Source organism: Sarcophilus harrisii, chromosome 4 (genome assembly GCF_902635505.1).
Source record: "Sarcophilus harrisii chromosome 4, mSarHar1.11, whole genome shotgun sequence".
In the NCBI taxonomy this organism is placed as follows: Eukaryota; Metazoa; Chordata; class Mammalia; order Dasyuromorphia; family Dasyuridae; genus Sarcophilus; species Sarcophilus harrisii.
In genome coordinates, this window is record NC_045429.1 from 137,463,361 (window position 1) to 137,479,638 (window position 16,278).

The 16,278-nt window shown below is 34.3% G+C and overlaps 1 protein-coding gene across 2 annotated transcripts in view; it reads left to right on the top strand.

The window, feature by feature from the left end:
* CNKSR3 (CNKSR family member 3) overlaps positions 1 to 16,278 on the top strand; it is a 194,889-nt gene that overhangs the window by 169,266 nt on the left and 9,345 nt on the right. For both annotated transcript variants that reach the window (XM_031937587.1, XM_012549433.3), the window contains exons 5-8: positions 4,399 to 4,440; positions 6,218 to 6,337; positions 9,373 to 9,432; positions 16,022 to 16,090. In XM_031937587.1, coding sequence (XP_031793447.1) covers positions 4,399 to 4,440; positions 6,218 to 6,337; positions 9,373 to 9,432; positions 16,022 to 16,090 — 291 coding nt within the window. The remainder of the gene's footprint in view (positions 1 to 4,398; positions 4,441 to 6,217; positions 6,338 to 9,372; positions 9,433 to 16,021; positions 16,091 to 16,278) is intronic.

The window sequence follows — 16,278 nt, forward strand, 5'->3', positions numbered from 1 at the left end:
TTCTGGAAGATGAGGGGGTAGGGAGTGGGACATAACATAGCACACCTGTACCTTCCCTTCCCAACCTAGCCTTGCAGGTTAGACTAAATTGCCTCTGCCAAACCTAGGAGACTGAAATGATGCAATGAAATTTTAGTGTACACTTTTCCTGCTTGTAATGTCAGCCTCACCATTTGCCTTAATGTGACAGTGACTTTTTCCCAGTTTTTTCCCCCAGGACAATCCCTCTGGCTTCCTGCCAGAAACTCTAAAGCCACACCTGCAACCACTTCCTTTAGTCCTCACAAGAACCTATCGTGGGAACTTCATGCTGGCTAGTGGCAGAAAGATGGGGAGTGTCCTTTCTCTAAAGCTGGCTGGGGCAGTTTTGGGTGGCAGAAAGGTTGTTGGTAGTCACTTGGTTTTGTCTTTACATGAGTAAACCCTTGTAGGTAGCAGTCTATGGGTTTGCCATGAAACTGGGAATTGCTAGTTCTGAGGTCAAATATCTGTTTTGTCATTGACTTGAGTTCTATTAAGAGCCCTCTGAATTAATCTGTATGTCAGAATGATCTGGCTCACAAGGATGATGTGTCTATAAATTAATGCTTCAGAGATTTATAATGAATGGCTAGAAAAGCAAACCACTGCTTTTATGATAGCATATGGTCCTGTAAGCATGTAGATTTTTAAAACCGATTGTTAATAATTCCAACCATGACAGTTAGAGTATGTCATTAAGTGATGAGTCATTTTAACAGATTGACTCTTTGGGTCACATTTACCAGATGAGGAAGGCATTGAAGTTCACTCAAACTTTCTATTATTCCATTTCCTAAAGGGTCTATAGGTTCTACTTATACAATCTCTTGAATCTGTCTCTCTCCCATTCATTTCCCTGTCTTGTTACTTCTACTGCCAATACCTCCTTTTGAGACTCTTCTCACCTCTTGTCTAGACTATTAATAGTTGACATTTATTCCTTTTCTCTTCCCTCTAAAATCTATCCTTCATACCACTGTGAAAGTAATCTTTCTAATGCACTGGCTTAAAAGCCTTCAGTATTTCTCCATTCCCTACTGAATCAAAAATAAACTACTTAACCTGATGTTCAACTCCTTACCTTTCTAGTCTTTTAAAAATTTCTTCATGCATTCCCTTTTGTGTTCCTAGCCAAATGAGATTTATAATCTCTTTCTCCCTCTCTTCCCACCTTCCTGTATCTAGTTGCCTTTGCTCATAGCATTTCAGATATACCTTTGGATATTTCTCCTTTTCTTCAAGGTTATGTTCTTCAAGGTTCTTCAAAGTTCTGCTAACTCCTAAGATTGTGCAAGAATTCCCATCATGTTTTCTTCCAGCTTTATAGCTTCACCCTTTCTTCCTGGAATTTCTCAATGCCATTGTGACCTACTTTGTATTTAATCATTATCTAAGATATGGAATTATCTAAGACATTTTTATTTAATTTTTTTGTATTTAATCATTATTTAAGATAGGGTGAAGAAAGTTCCTCTACCAGTGCAGGTTAGCTCCTTCTTGATGACTACTAGTGCCATCAAACTGTGAGAAATTAAATGCTTTGCTCAGATGCACAGCTAGTATGTGTCAGAGGTGGGATGTGACCTCAGAGTCCTAATTGCAAGTTAGTTCTCTATCCATTATGTGAATCTATTCTGGTTATTTCTATTAAGTTCCTTGAGATCAAAAACTCTGAAAAATCTTTAATTTTTATATTCCTAGTACCTAGAACATAATTTCTTAGTTGAATTAGATTAGTTTTATTCAATATGGCCCTGGAATTTTGTTTTAACAAATTAGATTTATAGTTTTGAATATGTACCATGTTACACAACAAATTCCAGTGCCTAATGAATTGAGTTTTTCTTGGAGTAGTTATACTCTTTCAGGAGTAGGGACTACCTTTTGTCTTTTTTTGGTAGCATCTTTAGTATTTAATACAGTACCTTTAGTATTTAGTATAGTACCTTTAATATTTAGTACAGTAGGAACTTAACAAATGTTGATTGATTTCTGAATATCTTTGTGATCAACATATTTTACTTTACTTATTAACACATAATTCTTTCTGACATATAGTGCCCTCCCTTAAGGGCATTTATCATCTTTTTATTCTCCATGCCTTAGGCTCAAACTCTGTGTTAAAAAAGTATTTATTGAGTTAAATTGAATTTAGTAATAAGATATTCTCTCAGAAAGAATTAGTTTTTTTTTTCTCAGAACTGTGTCTTTGCTTGTTTTTTTTTTTAATACCATGAATGTAGGGAGTTAAAAAAAAAATCACTGATGTTCTTTGTAATTTCTTGCTATTCTTTTGCTACCCTTCCAATAGGCTTCTCTTTTATAACAAATAAAAACTGAAATAAAAATTATTGCAATTTTGTACCACATGCAATCTTCTGCCTCACTTTCCTACTGAGAGGAAAGAAGAAATTCATTTGTCTGCCTCTTGGGAGCAAAATTAGTCTTTGTATTTAGTGAGATCAACTACCTTTCTGAATTATGAGATTACATATAAAGTGTCTTTTCTTTGTGAATTTATTTTAAATGATATATAAATGCTAGCTATTATTATTCTCATTTATGTCATTGTAGTCTTTGTCTATAATCTCCTGCTTATCCTCTTTATCTTGGCATGAAGCAATTTCTTCTTATAAGGGACCTAAGTTAATCAGCAAGAAGTATATTAAGAAAATCTTAGGAAAATATTTTTGAGTTGGAAAACTAGTTATTTTGGAGAAATATTGTAATCATTTAAGTTTTTTAACCTCTGCTACAGGAGCTACATTTATAAGAGTTGACTGGGCTTTTCAAATTATCTGGTAGTAGGAGAGAGTTAGAATTTCTTGGAAGAAAGACTCCCAACAAATCACAATTCTTTAATTCCCATGGTATGCCTTGCTTGATTTCTTTACACCCATTTCCAGGGCATACTGGTTCTGTCTCTTGTAAGTGTTTCTCTAGACTTGAGTGAAATCCATCCTCTGGCCATCTAGAAGCTAGTTGTTAATTTTCTTTATGTATTGTGAAATAATATTCACTTTTGAGTTCAACAGTGCTGAATAAAGTTTAATTTTAGGCCTTCAAGTAAGGTTTATTTTATTTCTGTGAAAAACCTTAAATTTGAATCAAAATTTTCTATGGCATTCAAAGTCTAGAATGGCTGACAGTTAAAAGTTTTGCTTATGTAGAACATGCATTTAAACATTTTCAGTCTGGCTGCTTTTAAAATGAACAATGGTGATTTCTGTAATTTGACAACTGGGTTCATTCAGTGTTCAAAGTCTTTTTTTGTACCTAAGCTGAGTAAATATGCTTTGCATTCCAGTCCTTCCTTTATTTATTGTCATCAATAACATACTCTTAACGGGATTTTTCTTTTTTATTGGCAGTGTGTTAATGAATGTTTTGTTGGGACTTTTTTCCATCCGTGAAGTATTGTTATATCTGATTTAATCTGGATTTTGCTTAAAATAGCCTATTGTGGTTGAATTTATTAACGTCCACTATTTGGAAGATATTCTTAGAGGCAGGCACAGAGCTGAAACTTTTTGAAGGCTTTCTTGATACCCTGACTGCAAAAAGAGATTCGGGAGACCCATGAGTTTTGGCCACTGGCTACTATGTTGATTTTCCTTTGCTTCTTGCTCACTATTTTTAGAGCTTGTGCCAAGAATAGAAAAATCGATTTGAGAATCAAGGTGACTTAATTCAATAGATTCCTAATGAATGGTGAACAGGAATGATGTGGGAAGCCAGATCCTATTCTTCTCATTCTGATTGCTAACATCTGCCTTACCCCCTTTCCCATCCCCAGGTCCCCAACTTTACCTAAATGCCATAAGGTCATGGATTTACACTTTCAAGATGAAATTTTCTTTGACTCTTCTTGACATCCTTCAATTCTGTTTAAATTTTAATGCTAAAGAATAGGTGTATAGCATATATTTTATGAATATATGTTTTTCAGTTATTCTTAAAAACACTTGGTATGTGACACATTGTTGGGGTTCCACATCAATAGATTGGAACCTATTGGGGGAAAAAAGTGTTATTTCTTTAAGATACTAAAGTCAGTTTGCTTTTTCTATGACCCTTTCACATTTAACCTACTTAGAGAATTTATAGTCTGTGTTCTTCCCCAACCCCCACCTCCCCCAATGCTTTATGATTTCATTAAAGAGATGAAAAGACAACATGTTGGGCATCCTAGTAGCACTTGATACTAGAGAAAATTAAGATGAAAATTTTTTGGGGGGGAAGAAGAGGGAAAAATTGACATTCACTAGAAGTTCAAGGTAGTTTTTTTTTTTTTTTTTTTTTTGTTTTGCAATTGACATTTAAAAAAAAAAGATTTTTATTTCTTAGATTTAATTATTTTTTACCTACTTTCTTTAGGACTGTCCTGTGGCTGAAATGGAGGATAAAGTTGTAAATGTTGTAAGTATATTACATTTTTATTCTTATTCCAGATTTTAACAATAAATAGGAATAGGAAGATAGAGGGAAAGGAATAAGCATTTATTAAGAGCTTACTTAACAACTGTGCTCCTTATAAATATCTCAACAGAACAACAAAGGTTAACAGAGGTAGCTGGAGAGATGGTGAATAGAGTACCAGACAGGGAATCAAGAAAACTTTTTAGTTTGAATTTGACCTCACATATTTACAAGATGTGTGATTCTACTCACTTAACCTTTTTGCTTTAGTTTCCTCAAACTATAAAAAAGGGATCATAAAAACATCTACTTCACGAAATTTTTATGAAGATCAAATGAAATAATATTTATAGACAGTCACTTTGCTTAGTATTTGGAACATAATAATACACCATATATGTTTCTTTTCTTCCCTTCATTTGATAGGTAAGGATCATGTTAATTCAAGTAAGGGAATTGAGAATTCTCTTAGGATTAAAGGAAAGTATTAATGGGAGTTTAAGAAAAGCAAAGAACAACAGTACCAAAAACCTCCCTCAAAACCTTCAATCAATATGTGTGGTCTGAGATTCTTAACAGAGATATGTAGCATTTTCACTATTTTATGACTATCTTACCCAGATGTTGTTATTCTGAGTAGTTCTTTTAATGTCAATAAAACCTTGGTTTAATGAACTTGATCTTAATGTACTCTTTTAGTTTAAGATTTTTGGGGAAATATGTTGACAGAAATCTTTGAGCATGTAGTAACTATTCATCATCACTTCCTCCTTTTGACATAAAACAGGCAAGGCTTTTTGATAAGGTCTTCTGCTGATGAGGAATTTAGCAGGGCAATCGCTATAAATATATTTTCCATAAATAGGGAGGCTAAACAAATAGGAAGAATTTTTACAGTGTTACCTCTTGGAGTTCTTCCTCTTCCCCTTCTTAAAAGAAAAAAATAATCTCTGGAATTCATTCATCAGTCCTTTAAATTCTGCAAAGTGTGTGTTTAGTAATGTGAGTGTTATGTTAACTATGTGATGAGAGGCAGCTTAATGCTATGGCTAGAGGGCTGGTCTTGGAGGGAAGGTGACCTGCAATTGAGTCCTTCCTTTAATTATTATGGGCTGTGTGGCTATGTGCAAGTCACTTAATCTGTTCTGTGCTCCCAGACAAATTTTGGAAGCTATAGTTGCCAGTCTGCATCATTGGAGAGAGTTGTAAAATTGGGACTTTTCCACATGAATGTTTAAAAATAATAATAGAGCTGAAGCTTACTTACTTACTTAATATAAAAAAAACCTCAACCCTTATCTGTGACTTTATGAGGAGTCTATTTGGTGGTAACTTATAAGGGATTGAGTGTGCTATTAAAGTAGAAATTATAAACATCTGATGAGGGTGAGATGGGAAGGGGTACATTAACAAAGTCCCCAAAACTTTACTAAGTATGGGGTTATTCCCAATGGCTAGTATTTGAAAGTCTCTACCCAGAAGAACTTCTCTTGATTTATTCAGCCTTTCCTCAATGAAAGACAAGGATCTTAGCATATATCCATGCCCTTTAATTAATAATTAATGGAGACTTAATGTGAAAACTGGGAGATGTCACAGAGCAATCTTTTTTAAGAAGCAAAGCACAGTAAAACATTTGCCAGGCATTACTGCTTAAAGAATGTCAGCAAGAACTGAAGATTATAATTGGATCATGTGTTTATTTGCAAGTAGTCTTTAGAAATTAATTTGTTAATTTAACGATTTTTGACTTATTTTTTTCCCCACGTAATTTTAGTCCAAGGTCCTAAATAGTATTTGCGATAAGACCATCAGATCAACTACCGATCCAGTCATGAGCCAGTGTGCATGCCTGGAAGAAGTTCATTTACCCAATGTTAAACCTGGAGAGGGCCTGGTAAGTTTTCCAGTATTAGTTCTAAGTAAAATATCATCTTGTTTGGCAGATTAAAATTATGTTAATGATTGCTCAGCTTAACCATAGTTTTCAAAAAGAACCTATATTAACTCCCATTCCTTTTTTGTGTATATGTTTGTGAACTTGAGCTATATTGAGGTTTATTTTGCATTGTTTAAATGTAAAATGAAAAAAAGATTTGAGTGAATTTGTTACACCAAGAAGAGAAGTGCTTTTTTTGGTCAGTTGTATTGGAGTGGGGGAGGTGTTTATAGAATATTCATCACTTGACATGTGGATAGTGATGGGAATACTTTAAAGAAAAGATGAACTCTTTGGTCAGGAAAAAAAAATAGAAGTTTTTGCTTAGAACAAAAGCTTGAGAAAGGTTCCATATATTACTTCAGATGCTGTGTGTGACTATGGAGGTACGTCAATAAAATCTGCCAGATCCCTGCTAGAGGACAGGGTTTATATTTAGTTAAATGTTGGAGGACACAGTTGGTAAAACATAAGGAGAGATAGTGGATATTGAGCCTTAATTTTTAAAGGAGACAAGACAATAACTTTCAGAGCAAGTAGAAATGAATGTCTCATTCATTAAGAACATTAGGGTTGTAGTGATTCACAACAAAAGTGGTTGGTCAGTCAACAAGCAAGAATCCAGTGAATTTAATCAGGGAAACTTCCTGGAGGGAGGCATTTTGAAAAATCAAATTTTGAAGTCAATGAGAGACCTGTTATCAGAGTATTGGAAGTTGTCACACACAAAGAAAAATAAACATTCAAAAATCGCACAAAAGAATCCAGAGTTTAAATTTGTGCTTCCTTGTGTGCAGAGAACAGTGAGTGATCTGTATAGAAAAATATGAACTTTGTAGAAAAATAGGGGGGACAGAGACTGTTAAAGACCATCTGTGGCGTTTAGTATTTGGTGTGATATGTAATCTAGAGAATTCTTGTAGATTCCTTAGCAGGTGAATGACAAGATAATTGAAATTGTCTGAAGATGATTCATCATAGGGTATATTGGGGAAGGGTAGAGTAGGGACTGAGCAGGAATTGGAAGTTTTCTCTGTAATTAAATATGCTTTCAAAGGAAGGATAGAGAAGAATATAGTGCTGCATGCTTCCACAACCTTTTTTTTTTCTAGTTAAGCTAGCGTATTGTCTAAACTTTCCAAAGGATCTGGTAAACCTCAAAGAATGAGCTGAATGATGCTTTTCAGAGAGAGGTTTATATCCTGTTGTATTTTGCTTCATGATGGTGATCTCCATAATACTCAGTGCTACATACTAACAGCCTTGTGCTCTAAAAAATGGAAAAGGGAGCCTCTAAAAATTTTTTCTTAAGCTTTCCATGCAATTAGAAAGATGAGATTGTCATGCATGAGATGAATTAGGTAATGACCTACTTATTGAGTACAACTTGAATTTACCTAAACTTGGAGTGAAGAGAAAGGAGGTAGCTTTGATTCTAGATTATATATCTTAGTAGTGAAAAAGATCATTTGTTTTTAATTAACCGCAGACAAGAGAAATGAATAAGCTAGATGTCTTTTGGCTCCTTATCAGATACCTCTAATTCTGCATTGATTAGATCTAGATTAATTCATGCATTTCTTAGCAGCGGTTTTATTCCAAGGCCCTTGTTCCATATTTCCTTGTGAAGTTAAGCTGTATCAGTATACATGTGGGATTTGTTTTTGTTTTTGGTCTAGACAAGTGATTTCATCATTGAAGTGATCTTCTCATAGTGAGGCACTTTCCATGCTGATGCAGATTTATTGTTCAATCATTTGTTCTGTCTAATGCTTTGTGACCTCATTTGGTGTTTTCTTGTCAAAGATACTGGAGTAATTTTGCCTTTTCTTCTTCAGTTTGTTTTATAGATAAGAAAACTGAGACAAATAAGTTAAGTAACTTGCCCAAGGTCACACAACTACTAAGTGTCTGAGGCCAAATTTGAACTCAGGAAGACGAGTTTTCTTGACTGCAGGTTCAGTACTCTATCCATTGTGCCACCAAACTGCTCCAATTCTGTGGGTCAGATCTCTATCCACTGTGCTACACTGTCTCAAAAAAAGCACTTGATAGTAATTATAGAAGTCATGGACAAAATCTTCTTGTCTACTGGAAATTTTAAAATTTAATATATAGCCTTCCACTCCCAATTATTATACTTTTAGGAGAATACACATTTTAAGCTCCCAAAGATTTTCATATTTGTTTAGGAAAAAATCATAATAATCAAAGAAACTATAAGCAATCTCACCTTCCAAATAGAAAACTTGCCCTCTAGATAAGTTTGTTTTCTCCCTATAAAGTATGGGGAGTTCAGTTAAAGTATTCTATGTGTCAGATTATATTACTCTGGACACTTTGACCCACTTGGTGCATTTTATATTTGCCCCATAATCTGTGAAGTGCCAGTAGGGTTAGCTGCTTTGGAGGGATTCATATTATATTACAACTTCCCCCCCACTGAAAGGCTTCTGAAACTTACCTCCAACTTTGCTGTTACATTCTGTTGTGCACTAATAATATCTTTTTTTTTTTTTTTAAAGTAGCCTATATTAGTATTGAAGCCAAATTTGATATCCTTTAAAAAATAAGCTCAGCTGAGCTTAAAATTTGTTTGCTTCAAAAATATCGTTTAGAACCTAAATATCAAGGGATGAAGAAAAAACGCAGTTGTTTTGTCTCTAGGCAAAGAAATAGGGAAGAACAGAGATTGTTAGTTGGACATTTGCATTATCTATGACCTGACTTTGTTAGAAGAGCTGGCTCTGAGTATTCATCAGATGAGTCTCCAGGGATGTGGCAATCCTGGATTTCTAGTGCATAAGTGGTAAATCAAAGAGAAGATTGCTTTCTGGTTGTTTCCTTAGTCTTTCCATATGTTTGAGGTTTCTGTTCTTCCTCAGGTTTCTTTGGCTGAAGCCAGAGGCTTTCACGTTTGTTTTACTAGTCCTAAATATAGCTGTTGTTTTAACAGAACTGTGTTTAATACATTTGTTTATGGATTACCCTAGGGCATGTACATCAAATCAACATATGATGGACTGCATGTGATTACGGGAACAACAGAAAATGTAAGTCCATGTTAATTAAATTTCAGAAGTATTTTTTAAAAGAAATGTGAAAAGTCTACCATGTTTATTTTGATTGTTATTTTTTTTAAATTGAGCATTCTTTCTTCTATCCTCTCCCACTCTAACAAATATGCATAATCAAGCAAAAACAAATTTTTATTGGATAAATGTTATCCTTATTCTTGAGGCCATTCCTTTTCTATCTGTCCTGTTGCTTTAATTAGTCATTTATTTATGTTAAAGCTTTTTATTTTTCAAAACATATGCATGGATAATTCTTCAATATTAATCTTTGTAAAACCTTGTGTTCCAATTCCTTCCCCCCCTCCCTCCATGGCAAGTAGTCCAATATATGTTAAACATGATAGAAATGTATGTCAAATCCAATATAGGCATACATATTTATACAATTATCTTGCTACACAAGAAAAATCAAATCAGAGCAGAAAAAAAATGAGAAAAAAAGTAAAATGCAAGCAAACAACAACAAAAAAAGTGAAAATACTGTGTTGTGAACCATATTCAGTTCCTAGTCTTCTCTCTGGGTGTAGGTGGGAATGGACACTTTTATTGTTGGTTTCTGCTAATAGAGCTCAGCTTTTTCATCTTCTGTGACCTATATTTGCTTTTTCACTCTTTTGTACTCTGTCCATTTTTTAAAATTCCCATGCCAAATAGCAGCATATTTTCTTCTGTGATTTCTTCATGAACAGAAATTGGTGAACACATTTGTTTTGCAGACATTTTTAATTAAAAGCTTGTCAACATAATTGTAGATTGCAATGTTGGATCTATTACTGGACTGATGTTCATTAGTTAAATTCAGCATATATTCATTTAAGTTAGTGCTATATATATACCAGGCGCCATGCCATATAGTGGAGAGGTAAAGACAAAACAACCCTGGCCTTCACAAATATTTCATTTTACTGAATGACATTACACAGAGAGGTCTAGCACAAGAATTTGAGTGAATGGAGCAAAGGAAAAGTTGGAAAGAGTATCCTAGAAATATTTGAGGAGTATCTTAGGGGATATGGAAAGACTTCATCCTCTCCCTCCCAGTTACCTCTTTCTCCTCAAAGGAAAAAGTAACTGAACTTGGAGCTTTGAAGAAAGACAAATGAAGGGGAAGGAGATATTCTAAGGATAGAGTGGGAGGTATTTCCCAATATTCTAAATATGGGAGAGTTTACTTGTAGAGGCAGAGAAAGAGCTAGAAGACCTGTTTGGCATGAATGGAGAAGTATGTGAATGGGTTTTGTATAACAAAAAGTTGGGAAAGTTGTTTGGAGCCAAATTATAGAGAGCCTAAAATATGCCAGACTAGGTTGATCTATTTTTGCTCAAGAAACTAGAAAACCCATTCGCTTGGAAATGGGTGATGGGCATGTTCATACTTGTGCTTTTAGGATAAAATTAGGATAATTTAGGATAAATGTGGTAGCTGGTATCAATGGATAGGAAAGGAAGAAATGGAAAATGGGGAAGTGGTGTAGAAGGCTGTTAGAATTAGGATTATTTATCAACTAGTGCTGAAAGTTTAAATTAGGCTGTGAAAGGGGAGAAAAAAAAGAAGTGTGAGAGATATTGTCGAAATAGTATCATGAAACATCACAACTGATTAGATTTGGGAGAGGCAAGGGAGGAGTCTATGATGATTCTAGTTAGGAATCTGAGTGACTGGAAGGATGTTGATGCCCTCAACATTAGAAGAGTGAATAAATAAATAGGGACATTTGGAGAATGGCTAGATTTGGAGTGGGAGGGGAAGAGGATGAGTTCTCTTTTTGTTATGCTGGATTTGAAAGGTTTATAGGACCCTCAGATGTCTGGAGATGTCCTACAATCTCTCAATGATTCAGAATCAGACTGTGGGAGAGGTACTAGAGCTGGATATCCAGATTTGGGTCATTTGCATCAAGATGATAATCAGACTCATTGGAACGATTGAGATCATTTGGATAGAGAACCTTGTGGTAGTGATGGGATGTCACTCACAGGGGTCAGGATAGATCAGAGATAGAGAGGAGTGGTCAGTTGGATAGGAGCAAAAGAGTAGAACTAAAGGAGAGAACAATTACACAGGAGTATGAGTGGAAGAGATGTTTAAGAAGAGAAAATGTATTACAGATGACACAGTGGAAGAGGGGATATAGGAATCTAGGGAGCAGAATTCAGAGAGAAGAAGTAGGGGAAAAGAACTTTGTGACTGAACAGATGGTAACTAAATAATCATGTTGAGGTTTGTCTGGTGATTTAAAGTTTGTGGAAGGTTTTATAGGAACTTTGGGTATTATCTCCATTTTTCAGATGAGAAAATCACAAGTGATTTGCACATGGCCATGCCTTGTCAAGAAGTAGCCAGGTCTTATAACTGGAAATAAATTTGCTAGCCAAAGGACGAAGGGGGGGGGGGGGGGAGTATCAGTTGGTCCAAGTAGAATGTTGTCAAAGTCAGTGGTAATGGCAGCCAAGAAAAACATGGAAGAAAGAAAACCATTAATTCTATGTAGTCATTTCATTATTCTGTTTCTTTCCTTTAAGGATCTACTTTGCTCTAGGCATTATGCTAAGCTCTGGAAATAGAAAATTGAAAAAATGAAAAAGTTCTTGTCCTCAAGGAATTTATGTGAGATTGAAGGGAGACAACATGTACCTATAGTATATACAACATGTATATGCCAAGGGAATAAATTAGTGAATAGGGACATTGATGCAAAAAAAAAAAAGAAAAAAAGAAAATTTAAAATAATTAAATTCATTAAATATATTGAAGAGAAGACAGAAAAACATTCTAAAAGGAAAATATTCAAACATAGTACTGATATTATCATGTTAAATTTAGTATATAATTTAAAAAATAAGCTTTACATAATAGATTCACTGTTTCACATACAGTCTTCTCTTTCTGTATTAGGAAGTGTTCACATTGATGTTTATTAAATTTATTTTGTAAAAAAAAAGAATGAAAAAATACAGATAATTTAGAAGTGAAGTACCACCAACTGTACCAAGCTGGAAAAGTTTCATGTAGAAAGGAGTAATTGAAGTGAACTTTGGAGGAAACAAAGTGGTTGGGAAGAGGAAAAAAAAATAAGCTTTTACATCATACCAGGCATTGTGCTAAGTGCTTTAAGAAAAACAAATATTATATGAATATTTAATGATTATTATTTATGAATATTATCTCATTTTTTCCACACAACGAATCCTGTAATTATTATTCTGTTATAATGTCTATTTTACAACTGAGAAAACTAAAGTAGAATTAAAATGACTTGTCCAGGATCACAGATTTGAGTCCAGATTTTTCTGACTCCAGGTCTGTTTCTCTTTCCATTGTTAGCTGCCTGCAGAGGGTAAGGCAGAAATAAGAAAAATGAGTGCATTCCAGGCAAGGGAACAGTACGTGCAAAGCATGGAGAAGAGAGAGAGTGTTTTGTATGGGGAACAGGAAGATGGCTAATATAATATAGTTGAATAAATGGAGTGGAAGGAGAGAATGTACAGTAAGGCCAAAAGTCTTAGTGCTTTAATAACTTAAAATTGCATTTAGAATTTCAGGACACTATAATAAGGCTAAAAATGAAGGTTGAATCAAGGTTGTGAAGAACTTTAAATGAAAAACAGGTATTTGCATTTGATCCTAGATGTAATAAGGACACAAAACTTTATTGGGCTGGGAAATAATGACATGATCACACTTGTGATTTAGGAATATTATTTTGGCAGCTACATGTCAGATGGAATGGACATATGAAATATTTGAAGCAGAGTCCAATTAGGGGGCTATTACAATAACACAAATAGATAAGGACTTGGACTAGGATAGAGGTCATCTGGTTAGAGAGGAGGGAATGATGGCCAAAATATTGGCAGAATCAATAGTATTAGGCAGGTAGTTGGCTATGTTGGGAGAAGTAGAGTAAGGAATAGAGGATGGAATTAATGTTGGCTATTTGGCTGAATGGGAAGATAGTGAAAAAGAATTCTTTGTTTTGTTGTTTTTAACTTCATAATTCTTGTGTTTGTTTTCCTCTAGGTTCTGCCTATCTTATTTTGTTACAGCTCATATTAATCTTTGAGCTTTGTTTTATAATATGAAATTACATTTCACAAAACAGATTTCACTGTGTACCTTTAAGATTTGATTTGAACAAATCTCTTTTTAACAAGAAAATAGCAATGTGGTTTAAGATACTGATTAGCTTCTTACCTAGAACATCATGCACACAACTTGTAGAAGAAGTTATATAAGATAAGCATCTTTCATTAATCTTCCCTTTTCCTCTACTAATTACCAAACTAATATTCATTGTTCTTTATATCAGATCTTGCCATATTGTTTTCACCTGGGTTAATTTTGGCCATTGCAGTGCAAATCCCATCTCCCATCACCATCAGAGTGATACCTGTACTTTGTACAAAGATATTAAGATGGTCCTTGAACACGTTCCCTATAAATTGGTGCATATTCTGGATAATCTGGGTCTATTATTCCTATTATTCCTCCATAGTACCTAGTAGGTAGAGTGAGAATCCCCTAGAGTCTCAGTCAGTTTTGGTCAGTCGAGAAGAAAAGAAATCCTACATTCTGTTTTTCAGAGTTGGAATTTTTCATCTATCTGTTCAGTAACTGATTGTATTGGATTACTTGAGCAGACCTGTTTAGTCCCAGATCTCTATCTAGTCTACTTGGCAGCAATTTCAATCTTTGATAAACATGTGGAACATTATAACCTTACTACTGAGAGGCCCACAATCATCTTTTTATTGTGTGTGTATTTGTGTAGTTTTCAGAATCATAAGATAAGTGAACATGGCATAATGGATAGTCAGGAAGTCCTAAATTCAAATTCTGCCTCAATTGATTATATGATTCTGAAAAAGTCATTATCCTGACTTGGTCTCCTTATTTATAAATTGAGAAGTTAATTCCAGTCTTTTAGATTTTTTTCCACATTCAAAGCTATGTCTCTATGAATTTTCCTTCATGTGTTTAAACAAACAACAAATAGAGAGATTGTGGATTTACTTGAAATGTTCCTGACTTAGCTAATCACGTTTGAAAATATAGATCCAAGAATGGTAAAAATATAGGAGAATAAAGGTTGGCTAAAAGAAAAGTAGACAAAACTAGAGAAAAGAGGCTTTCCAAAAAGGGCTTATGAGTGATGTGCTTTGTAGGAGGTTTGTTGTTGGCTGGCGTGGCCGAGACCTGCATGTATTACTAGTCTTTCAGGTGAGCCATGGCCTGGTTGTTATGGTATCAAGGTGAATGTTTTCAAAAATAGCTGTCACAAATGTGAATACCTTAACATTGGACCTAAATACATATGTGAACATCTCTATTGTTTAATATCATTTGCTTTTTACTGAGTGGCACACCTGTTGGGTTAAAGAGAAGTATGTACCTAGGATTTAATTCATGTATAACTATTTATTAAGCACCTGTGTGCTAGTCAATGGAAATAAAGGGAAAAAAAAACTAACACAAAACAGTCCCTGCTCTCAAGAAGCTTGCATTCTAAGGGAGAAGCATGTATTCATTTAAGAATATACAAAATAAATCCCAATTAAGTCACTTAACCCTGTTTGCTTTAGTTTTCTCATCTGTAAAATGAACTGGTAAAGGAGACAACAAAAACATATCTTTGCCAAGAAAACCCCAAATGAGGTCACTAAGAATCACTAATGACCGAAACAACTGAAAAACATCCAGGTGTTTAACCTGTAACTTCTATTATTTGGTCTAATTTGGCCACTGAAATTCATCTGAACAAGGCTTTTTCCATATAATTCTCCTGTCATATGCCCTACTCTCTGACCTCCTTCTTTTTACTAGGGTAAACATTCCAACCTTCATAAGGCATTGTTTCCTGTTTTAACAACTTGACAAAAACTGTTAAAATGAATAAATACTGTTAAATAAATACTGACAAATACTGTTAAAATGAATATGATTTTTAATCAACCAGACTTGAAATGTACTATCTTTAAGTAAGGCTAATAAGATTTGTAGGAAGTCAGGAATAAAGTTTTTTTCTTTTAAAGGATTGTTCAATCCATCTATATGAATAGTGGAGAGAGAAATGGCTTTAGAATCAGGAAAATCTGGATATTATTTTGTCTATATCTTTGCCATATACTTATTATATGACATGGGGCAAGTCACAACCTCTCATTCGTTAAAAGTATAAATTACACCTATAGAGTGCTTATTGGTAATACCCTATAACAATGAAATCATAGATCCCAGACCATCCCCAAATAGTGAGGTTCTTGAGTGGGGTAGATATTACTGTGTTTGTGATCTGTCAGTGTGAATTTATACACACACACACACACACACACACACACTATCTACATGTAGATAGATAACAATACACAGATATATGTCAATAGATATCTACCTAGTTAGCTCTAGCTATTTCTTTTTAAATACAGCCTGTAAGAGGTATAGCTACTGTTTTTGTTTTTTAAATCAGAATAACACAGATTCACAATGTGCATAGTTAAGTTAAATCTCATACATGTAGATGTTCTCAATATAAGTAGATAAATGGTTTTGTTTATTCTTATCCAGTCTCCTGCTGATAAATCTCAGAGGATTCATGCTGGTGATGAAGTGATTCAAGTTAATAAGCAGACTGTGGTAAGTCTTAGCAACTCTCTTAATGATGTTTTGTTTTGAGCATCTTGGGATGTCTCCCTAGAATCTTAATGGGATCTAAGACAATTTCCTTGTTGTTGCCTTTGTTGTTGACCTCTCCTTAAAGGGATGATTTGTCAGACATAGGTTATAATATTAAAAACACATGTTCTAGATTCTTTAATTTTTGA